General features: G+C 31.2%; 2 protein-coding genes across 2 annotated transcripts in view; one reads left to right on the top strand and one right to left on the bottom strand.

Moving 5' to 3' along the window:
• LOC103308089 (uncharacterized protein K02A2.6-like) overlaps nt 1-1,270 on the top strand; it is a 5,325-nt gene extending 4,055 nt beyond the window's left edge. Inside the window, exon 6 of the mRNA XM_008180829.1 lies at nt 131-1,270. Within this exon, the coding sequence (XP_008179051.1) occupies nt 131-1,270 (1,140 nt within the window). The remainder of the gene's footprint in view (nt 1-130) is intronic.
• Nucleotides 1,271-5,233: 3,963 nt separating this feature from the next.
• LOC100161431 (RNA-binding protein Nova-1) overlaps nt 5,234-12,137 on the bottom strand; it is a 61,298-nt gene continuing 54,394 nt past the window's right edge. The window contains exon 7 of the mRNA XM_016801176.2: nt 5,234-9,441. Within this exon, the coding sequence (XP_016656665.1) occupies nt 8,829-9,441 (613 nt within the window). The 3' untranslated portion in view covers nt 5,234-8,828. The remainder of the gene's footprint in view (nt 9,442-12,137) is intronic.

The raw sequence follows: 12,137 nt of genomic DNA, 5'->3' as shown, positions 1-12,137 counted from the left end.
TAAGGAGTTTAATTTAGTTATTAAATATTTGAATGAAGGTGGTCGATAAAAGTAAGTGAGAAACTGAAACTTATGCAATTAAGAAGGAAGAAATTTGTGTTGATAAAGATATATTAATGTGTGGTTATAGAATATTAATTCTAAAATTCTGAGAAAGAATTTATTGAAAGAAGTACATTCAACTCACATGGGTATGTCTAAAATGAAGACATTGTGTAGATCATACATGTGGTGGCCTGGATTAGATAAGGATATAGAAAATTGGGTACAAAGTTGTGATGCTTGTTTACAAAGTAGATCAGAACCAATTTTAGCAGAACCAAAAAAGTGGGAGGAAGCTAGTTATCCAATGGACAGAGTACATATAGATTTTCTATATTTAAAAGGTAAAGATTATTTGATAATGACAGATATATTTACAAAATGGCAAGAAGTAGCTGAAATGAAAGTAAGTAATAGTGGTTCAGTTATTGAAAAGTTAAGAGAGATATTTGCCAGGTTTGGGTTACCAAACAAAATTGTGTCAGATAATGGACCACAATTTAGATCAGAGGAGTTTATACAATTTTGTAAAAATAATATGATTAAGTTTGTGACATCACCTCCTTATCATCCAGCTACGGATGGATCAGCTGAAAATGCTGTTAAGTCTTTAAAGAATAATATATTAAAGGCAGTAAAAGATAAGACAAATAAGAATGTTTCATTAAATACATTAATCCAAAGATATTTGTTAACATATAGGAATACACCACACTGGATAACGGGCGAGTCACCAAGTTATAGAATGTTTGGAAGGAAAATTAAGACTAGGTTAGATAAATTATGCATTTCTAAAGAAACAAATAAGTATATAAAAAGATTTAGAAAAGTATATTTTAAAGAAGGAGACATAGTTTATGCTAGAGATTATTCAAACCCAAACAAAAAAGAGTGGAAGAAGGGAACAATCGAGGAAGTTATAGGTGAGAGGATATATATAGTTAGATTGGAAAAAGAAAATTTGATTTGGAGAAGGCACATTGACCAACTAATTGAAGTGGGTAAGATTAAGGAAAATGGTATTGAAACTGTAGAAAAGGAAAAAAGAGAAGAACAAACTGTATTGAAGGAAAAGAAAATTATTAAAGAAAAAGGAGAAACTATGGATAAAAAGAATTTTGAAATAGAAAAAAGTGAAATAAATGAAGGTTTAGAAGAGGAAGTAGAAGTCTCTTTATCTAAAAGATCTAAAAGGAATAGGAAAAAACCAGATAGGTTGAACTTATAATTTTTGTTATATAATTTTTTAAGGTTTAAAATTTGTTTAGTGATGTTTTGTTAGTTAAGATGATTTTGTTAATTTTGTATAATGCACAAATTGTATTATGTATTAACTATGTATGGATGTATTATGTTATAACTAGGGATAAGGATTGTGATAACATGATATGATAATTTGTATGATAACATAACCTAATAGAATATAATGTTGTATTGTTTTATGTACGAGCAAGCGACTAACCATGTGCGCTCTAAAATCTTGTGTTATATGAAATATTAAATAAAGTGAAGTTGTTTATTAAAGTAACATGTAGTTATGACACCTCTTAAGATATTACATATATTATGATGAATAATTATAAATGATCAGTATTTTACAGAAACTCACTGAATAGGTACGAATTATATTTAGTTTAAACAATGTATATATAATTGTATACATGTATTTTAAGAATATGTATATCTTGCAGTAGGTACTCAGCAAGTGCCCTATTTCGACGAAGGAAATGTGGTTGTTACTGCATTATGGACAACAATACATTTTTAAATTGATCTACTCGGAAGTGATAAATACATACGAACTCTCATAATAATTATTGGGTTTGGTAAGTTCACAAATGAAACATGACAGGTAAACGTCAGTTTCAACAAGCAGGAAAATTCCCTATACCCGCACGATCAAAAATACACTCTTAGTCCGTACCTAAGTACATAGGTACTAAGCCCAAAGTTCCTACACAGAGATAAAATGAAATGCTTTACTATCTGTACAAGTGACGTAAGTACCTATAACATAATAACAAAATATAACATTATAACATAATCTATACGCTGTCTGGACGTAGGTACCCATTTGTATTAGGTAGGTATACCGACTACACATTTGAGTCGTCAGAATGAATTGGGAACGATATTTGTTTTTGTATAGAAATTTTGTCATTTTCGTATGGGAACGTATTTTTGGCAAACAACATAGGTGGTACCTAGTTCAAGTTTTTTTTATTATCGTAGAAACTTACTTGAGGATGTATTTTTTCGTGCAGAATCTTACATAATATTATAAGTTTGGGTTATTTTTAAATACGCGATAGAGAAACTTAAACTTTCGACCGACAACACCAGCTCGTGCGTGCGTGTATAGGGGACAATAATTATTAAGGATGAGTGCAAGTTCCCTCACGAGACATGTATGTACGTAGCAGGTAAAAATCATCCATACGTAATATATAGTGCCTAATTATCCCCTATAAGTATACGTGCGCGCGCAAGCAAGAGCGGACATTTTCAATTGTCAATACCCTTCACAGGAATAAATTATTTGCACTCAACACAGTTGTTGTGTTATATTATGAGATAATATTATTAAAATACAGTTCTAAAAAATTCGATACAGTTTTTTTTTTACTAGTTTTTCCTCGTTCAATTTTCATATTGTAATGAATTTAGGAAAAAAAAAACCCCGGTAAAAGCCCCGGCAAAAGGAAAAAAAGCCCCTAACCAACAAACACTAAACATTCAATGATTATGCCCCAACTATTCCAAATTCCCCGTTATTCTAGAAACTATCAGAATTAATATTGATATTATTTATTAATCAATAAAGTTGAAACACTTTTTTGGGGTTTTCAACATAATGTATTGTCTTTAAATAAGTTGTCATAATTAGGTATTAATTATTCATTTTTGTACTTTTATATCATATCATTTAATAACGATGAGTAAGTATGCATATATAGACATAAAATAGGAAATATAGTATACTAAAAATAATGTACCTAGTAGGTAAGTTACGTAAGGTACATAAGTTAAGTACTTAGGTTGGTAGGTATATTTACACATTTACACCCAATTTATTATACTATTTAGTAATTACTATATATTTAGGTAATTTATTAATTAATTATAAAGAAAAAAATTACATCTTATATTATAATATGAAATTAAAAATAACTAATAAAGAATAATAAACTAATTTCATTAAATTTTTTCAGGGTCTTTTTTTCTCGAGATCCATTTTTTATACGAATTGCGTCTCGATAACATTTAACAACTACACTAATTGCATCCGATGTAAATACATAATTTATCATTTAACTTAATGTATGACTTACATGTTTTATGCAACACTTCCAACGCTGCACAACTATCATTAATGTTTTGTTTTTTTCACTACTCACATCACTCACAATGAAACTCATGTCTTCACTTTTAAGAATAAATTACAAATAGTGTTAGTGCACGATGACACCCAATCGAAACAAATACTAATCGTATAAATTTATTTCATAAGTACTCATATCGATTATTTATTCAGATAATCATGGGTACATCAGATAATCGTACGCAGCTTTTTCCCCCCGAATACCATTGTAATAGCCGTCTAACGTCGCACGAAGCGCATATTATGTGATTCAAATTTTTTTATTTTTTTTTTTGCAATTCGAAAAATCAATAGGTGTGGTTCACACGATTCACTGAAAACGCCATACAGATAGGTCATGACGTGCCTCCGTACAAATCCGGCGTACCAAGTTGTTGGACCGTTTCGCGTAGGTTAAAACATATTACACATTTACACTCGCCCCCATCGATGTATTTCTCGTCTCGGGCGGCAATATACGTTTCCCAAGCTTACGGGTCACTGTGGTATAGGTTTCTATCAAGTACCTATACATATATTATAATACCACGGCGACAGCGACCGTACTTTTTCAACCCACACTCAAGACGTATAATATTATGTACATTTCGATAAGCAACAGTGTCGTCAAAACATAATACAACTCGGGTCGAAGGTACCTGCAATGTATACGCGTTTCAAATCAGTAATCGATGTGTGTATATTATTATTATATTATATCGAGCGATACTTAAACGAAATAGCGTTGTGTTCGTTTTAAATATTCAAACGCGTATTGAGTGAAAATAATTTTTTTTTATCTTTCTTTCTCTTTATTTTTATTATTATTTTTAAAAAACATATACAAAACAGACATAACGACGAGCAACGAAAAGGGGAGGGACGTTCGACGAAATCACATTGGGTTCTACGCAAACCAAATACGTTTACAAGTCCCAGGCCACCGCCGAAATGTTGTAAAACAATAATGATTGCGCATTACATACAACTCCCCGTAGTACTGAAATATTGATGTGCATTTTTATTTACTGCAGTGACCAGAAATTATTTTCGTCGCGTAAAAAAATAATGTCGAAAATAATACTGGCGTTTTGTGAATGTGCCTATAATATGATTTACCATTCTACCGTAAGATTCGATGGGTATGACTGGTACAAGAATTCCAACTCTTAACTTTTATAATAACCAAATATAGATCAACACTCTAAATAAAGTCCTCACTATGAGCGAAGTTTGCAGGATATATGTACTTCAAAATCCAGCCTCTGGGTTATTGAGGGCGCCGGCTTGTCCTGCAACTAAAATCTAAAAACCCAAACTAACCAAAGCAAGTTATCCTTATTGCGAATATGCCAGACACGAGCAGATGCACTGCAATGATACCGGTGTCACGATTTAGGAGGAGGAAGTTTGTTTTTATAGCACATTTTATACTTATTCAGTTATCTCTTATTAAAAACGATCCATCACTCAAATTGTTTTTAATTTGAGAAAAATTTAGTTTTTCTTAATACTTCTCACTAAAACCCACCATAACCTTTATAATTAGTTCGTTTTAGTATTATATAGCTTATTTACATAGATAGGTTAAGTACTTACGTGATACGGAGACGGAAGTCATATCATTCATAATTCATGTAATAATGAATACAGGATCATAAATATGGGTACCTACTTTAGTACTTTCTACATAGAAATTATTAATTTCTACGCAGAAGAATGTTTGCAGTTATTAATTTAAAGAAATAGATATTACAGCTCTAGTATCAAACAGTGTATATCAATATAGGATGTTTACGGAAAATAATGTTAGGAAAAAAATACAACATATTTACCGTAACAACAAAATGCATATTTTTTATTTCTGTACCAATTCCATTTATCTTGGACATAATAATTTCCCTTTAATAAAAACTTAAAAGATAAAACAATTATAAAGTTACACCTTAAATTATACTGAGTAAAGATCTTAACGTTGTTTTTATGTAGGAGTGTTTTAGCTTTGAATTTTTTAGCAGCTACTTATAGCCTACATATTATATATTATATAGGACAAACAATGTATACAATAAAATTATATAGTTCATTAAATTTAAATATCACATTTTCTTTGTTTTAAACGTGTGAAAATGAGTTATGGAATGATATAATGAATAATGAATGGTAAGTATAAATAAACAATAAAGTATAACAAAAAAAAAAAAAATCACAAGGTTGTGAAAATGGTAAAGTATATCACGTATATCCATGTGCATCGTCATGTGTATACATTCACATAATATACAATATATATATTTATTTAATGTGTGATATGTTCGTTTAACGGTAAAATAATTTAAATCTGTTTTATATTTTTCATCGATTGCCGAAATAATGTGTTTTATGACAACATCAAAACATAATATTCATATTTATTTATTTGACTTTAATTTTTTTTTAAGTCACCGATTTGTTTTTATTATATTTTGACATTAAAACACTTCTACGAAGATACATTTCAGTAGACATTGTATATTATTAAAACTATGTTCATAAATTAATTTTATACATTATACTATTTTGAAAATATTATCCTGTATTTGAACTCATTATGTGGCTTCTATTATAGCTCTATATAAATATAAATATAATGTTAATCATAACTTTCTATTTTACTACAATCCCCATTAAAATATTAAAATTAAAACTCCTAATCCTGAGTTTAACAACCGACGTTAATTATTCTTTGTTAATATCACTAACCTTAATACATGGAAGTATAATATAATAACGAGGCCACATATTATATACTTAGATATAAGTTAAATTTTAATTATTTTTAAATATAATATTCTAAAAATGGGTATACATCAAACAATTGTATTTTATTTTGAGATTTGATACTCGGATCGAGCAATTATTTTTAGTGTCGCTGAGATCGAGTTCATAACCAATATTATTATTTTTTTTTTTTTAATTTTGGACGATGGCAAATATGTTACCCGATGATAATTTACACTAGCTAGTCCATAAAATAAAAATAAATGATGATAAAATAGTTATTGACCATTAAATAACGGTTATTTCAGGACGGATTTTAGACTAAAGGTTTATGAAAAGTTTTCTATAAATACGCACACGTAAACGAACTGATTAAAATGTAATGTCTACATGTAGACATGTAGTATAACTATTCAGACATCCAAAAATTGTGTATTACATAATGTGTAACGACTAACGAGATTGAAACCAGCAGAACATAATACTTTGTCACCAAAATCGAAATGTGTCTACTATAGAGTAGAAACAAAATGTGTAAGTTTTCTTTTGCATATTATCATAATTATATTACTTATGTACCTAATATATAATAAACTGTATATGCACTGCACGCTGAAATATTATTTTAGGTATTGAACAGTTCTACCACCCTATACCTATGAAATATATTTATATGCACGAATAATAATTAAAAAGCACCAATGCATTTCACATCAATTTAATAACTATTATATCACATTATCCCGTAGAAAAAAAAAAAGAAATCAAATCATTTCGGGCCACGGATGTGACGAAAATAATTAAGTTTTGGTTTACCGTAATTAACTATACGATTTGTTGGGATCTGTTGAGCAAATATTACTTTTAAACAATAAAAAACCATTTTTTTTCTCCATTAAGCTGAATAATATTATTATGGTTTGTGTTGGGGAACAAGTTTATTGATAATAATATTATTACCTATGTAACGAAACGAAAACAAACAAAATACGAAAGTTCACTACCTTTAATAATATAATGATTCTTACTTGCGTTTAGTCCTTATACTATAATATAATAATATATACACCTACATGGAATAAGTGCATTTACTGATTTACGCGTACGGGGAGCCCCTCTCCTCGAAGTTCTCCAATCATAATTTAATTTATTTGTATACGACTCGTGTATAACGAATGGCTATTGAGCCGTCCCGTGAATATTATACCCTGTTCAAAAAAAAAAAAAACGTATATAACTTACGCAAGTCCTCTTATTTCTTCACATAATTTTTCGAAGGGACGAAGAGGTAGGCATGGCTAAAATAATGATAATCAGAGGAAAATGTATGAGCGCCGGATGAATTTTGTAAAACTATATATTATTTGTTGTGCTCATTAGTTCGTAAATTGGTGTATTATTGACTCAGTCTTACGCGCACATTGCGAACTCGACAAGATGAACTACTGCGACGGGCTGAACTCTAGAATAGGATTTATTTATGAATACAATAATAATTATTACTCGTGTGCGACGATGTACCAGATAATATTATACTGCAGAAACAGTTTGTTGAACGGGGGGCGGGCGGGGCTGAAAGATGTTTTAAAAAAATAAATAATTTTGTGTAATATCTAAAATGTCGATAAAATACTCCGAACTGTTCGAATAGGTATACGAAAATGGAAACTATAAAACTATATAACCTATTGGAAACGCGGTTTTCCATCCCCCACGTTTCCTAGTGAAAAACGTATTCATTTCGGTGAATAACAAACAGACACATTAACTTTTATCCACTTTTGGTCCATTTATTAAATCTGCTAGCGTATTCAATATTAAACGTAAGCTATACAACCCCTATGAAAAACCACCTAACACATTCTAATAATAATAACAATAATAATAGTAATAATAATAATAATAATAATAATAATAATAATAATAATAATAATAATAATAACAATCAATAATAATTGTGTACCTACCTAATCAATTAATTTATCTGTGGTTCAGTATACTTTTCTTATATCATATTATGGTTGTTGTCGCAGGCTAATAAAACAGACTATAAGTTTTTTTTTATAAATCATTAGTAATTAGGTACTATGGAAAAATAAAACATTCAAAGGTCGTTCTACCTATGTTCTATATAGGCATAATGTATGATTGGATAATATAATGTTTTTGTATAAGGCACACATGAACAATGAATGTATATAATAATATAATATTATACCTTTGTATGAATCAATATAAAGACTGCGGTAAGTAAATCCCGTCGCCAATTTCGACGTCCACGCGAATCTCGGACTGTTTGCGTTGATGATTTAAAATTTAAACAAACATAATAATAATAACGACCGAAAAAAAGAACTCGCCTACAAAAAAAATCGTCGTCGTCGGATGACGTCCACCCGTTTCATTTAATATATTATTATAATGTACACACACACACACACACACACACACACACAACACACGGTGATGGGTGATGTCAGTTAAAGGGTGGAAGAGGGTAGTAATGGATGGGTGTTGCGGATGGGTCGAGGAAGAAGCAACAGTACAAATAATAATAATAATAATAATAATAAAATGAATAATAATTATATGAAAATGAAAATTACGTAGAAGGCGAGTTATTGTAATACTTAGACTATAAAATATGTTATAGAACAAAACGGACTCAGAACGCGCGGGCCCGCTTGGTCTCCTCGTCGACGATCCTCTGCTGCATAAGGTAATTGGCCATCGCTATGCCGCTGGCCGATCCGCATATGGTCACCTTCCGGTTGGTGGTGCCCGGCGCGTACACGCCCTTCTTGGATATGTGGATGGTGACGCCGCTCATCTGCTGGATCTCGACCAGTGACCGGCCGCCGGGACCGATGATGGCGCCCACGATCGACTCGGGCACGTCCATCTCCCGCTTGACGGATTGCTGGTCGTCGGCGGTCATCTCGTACAGGGCGGCCGCGGCAGCCGCAGCAGCTGCTGCCGCCGCGTTGGTCGTCGGCCCCATCGCCTTGGGTGTCGATGCGGCTGCGGCCGCAGCCGCCGCTGCCGCCGCCACGCCCAGCCCATATGAGTTGGCGTTGGACAGCGTCGGGCTGGCCGCGTTCTGCGACAGGATCGCGTTGATGGATATGGCACCGCCAGCCAGGCCCAGATCGAACAGGTCGTTGGTCACGGTGCTCAGAAGCCCTGTGCCGTTGTGGTGTGCTACCGACGGGGCCGGCTGCAGGATGCTGGTCTGGTTGATCAAGCCGATTATGCTGTTCGGGCTAAGTACGTTGTGCCTGCGGATAACATGAAAAAAAGACGCTTGAGTACATTATAGTCAGTGACGGATTTATACTGAGTCCTACTCGTAGGCGCAATAAGGGGGACTGCAGTCTCGGGTCCCGACAAAATTAGGGATCCCATATTACTAAAATACAGTCGTATACGATTTATTTATATCAATCAACATTAAATAATAAAATTACTAATAGACGTATGGTATAATAATTTATTTATAATCTTAAAATATATTTTTTTTATATATATATTTTTATTTGTCATAAACAATCTATACTATTTTTAACACAGTAAATTTATATGATAAAAGTAAAAGTAGATTAACATGAATTTTGTGAATAAGCAGTTAGTGGCTCTTGGCTAATGATATATATATTTTTTTTTTAAATTATTTATTATTATTTTTTTTTCTCTAGAGACGTTCGACATTATAGTTTTGTAAAAGGTAACGCACCACTTTAGGTGGTCAGTATTTTGTCTAGGGTTAATCCTAAGTATCTCACCGTGTCAGATCTTAAAATATAAATTGAATATAAAAAAAAATGTAATAGCAAAAAAATTCGATATAGCGAATCACCAAAAAATTAGCCCCATGCCTCAAAATTCAATTTTACAATTTTAAGGTAGGGCTCTGAATTTATAGTGGGGAACTGGACAACCCCCCCATAAATGTCAAAATAATATATACTGTATTTTTTTGTACACGTAAACGAAGAGCATACAAACATAATAGTATTGATAAAAGTGTAATAATTCACGTCGCACTAATTGCTGACAAAATGTTAGATGATAAGTACCTCCCCCAGAAAATTTTGAAAATCCACCATACTAATTGCTGCACTAGACATGCGTGGTCCGGAGGGGACGCACGTTTAACCAGTTACTATAATTGCTTTGGAGTGCAGGTACCTCGAAAAAATAACCCTATATTATGAGATTTTGCAAAATTATATGAAAAAGGTGGTCTGGGCAAGTTGGGAATGATTAATATTTAATTATTATTATAGTGTATATTTCTATGATATTATATTATTGAGTATTGACTGTTGTTATTAATTTTAAGTCAATACCACCTTACCGTAGAACAATGGGAATGGATTAATGTGTATTATAAAAGGTAACAATTTGAATAAATCTAAAATTTGTATATGTCATAGTGTATGGTAATATAATATTTATAGCGTCCGTAAAATTGTTATGTCTCCACAAAAAATGTTTAATCCGGATTCAATCATAAATTATTGTACCTATACGATAAAAACGATTCAGAGCGGAAATAGTTATATTTTATTGACATTTCAAAACAAATTAACTATGATTGAAAAATGTATTATTTGTTTTATATTTATATATTATTAAAATTGTATTACACATTTGTTATAAAAAACTTTCCTGCTTGTTTTTCAATCACACATAGATTGCCATTGAAATCTCGGGAATATGTGGTAGGTATACCTGGTACACACCATTTTTGTTATAGAGTTATTATTTCTGTGTTTTTTTTTTCACGAGATTATATTATATTAGTTCTTTGGAGTGTATATTACGCCATTGGTCCCATATTGGTCTTTCCCACTAAATTGATTGTAAATATCAAATAAACATTATTTTATTGTTTATTGATAATAAAAATCGATCTATATTATTGATATGGCATTAATACCATATCAGTATTATAGATCATATTTACATAACATAACGTAAAAAAGATAAAATTATGATCAATCAATTTGAAGATGGTCGAATTGTACAGACGTGATAAGTCACGTACCTATTGGTCGATATGACCGAAATTATAATGATTTATGGGTAGACCATCATCAAACATGGCTTTTATTTTATCATGTAAACGGTTTTATGAATACATTTCAAATCGTATTTAATTAATTATAAGGACCCAGATTATTATATCAATCAATGGCGGCTGTTTCGTCCGCAGTGTGACTAACGACAGATGTCCAACGGGACTTATCCAACAATAATGCGTAGTTGGTCTACCAAGCTTAACCCAAAACCGTTCGATACCAGTTTGAACAAAAGCTCCAGAAAATATTTAGACCATAATATAATAGACAAGGTGATTTTTTTAACATGCTCACCCCTTTTAGATTCTGAGTGGAACGATGAATGTATTGATTTTACAATGATGTGTGTTTTTTTTTTTATTTTTTATTTTTATTTTTTATTTTTATTTTTATTTTTGTGTCTGTCATCACGTTTTAGGACAGTAAAAGTGCTTGGATTTCTTCAACAGTACCTTTTCTGATAGGAAAGTGAATCTAGTTGGTACTTTGGGGGGTCAAAGTAAAATTTTTCCAATAGTTTTCAAACGCGCCGTGAAAAACAAAAGAAAAATTAAGGAAAAACGGGAATTTTTACGCAAAATCTGTTTTCGAGAAAATCGATTTTGGTTTTTGGTGTAACTTTAAAACAAATGACCGTAGATATATGAAATTTTGACTGAATGTTTATCTTAGCATTTTCTATACACCATAACATTTTCAAAATATTTTGATTTATTTTGATCTCTTTACGGACATTTTCATTTTCCATTTTTTTTTAGTTTTTTTTCTAAAAATATCAATACAATTTTATTTGTTGGATAAAAAAACTTGACAATTTAATAGAACGCTCCTAGTATATTGTTTCAAAGGCAGATGAAAAATATTAAAAATCGTTAGTCACAGTTTTTTTT

Source organism: Acyrthosiphon pisum, chromosome A1 (assembly GCF_005508785.2).
Source record: "Acyrthosiphon pisum isolate AL4f chromosome A1, pea_aphid_22Mar2018_4r6ur, whole genome shotgun sequence".
NCBI classification, from domain to species: Eukaryota; Metazoa; Arthropoda; class Insecta; order Hemiptera; family Aphididae; genus Acyrthosiphon; species Acyrthosiphon pisum.
This window is presented reverse-complemented; position numbering and strand designations above follow the sequence as displayed.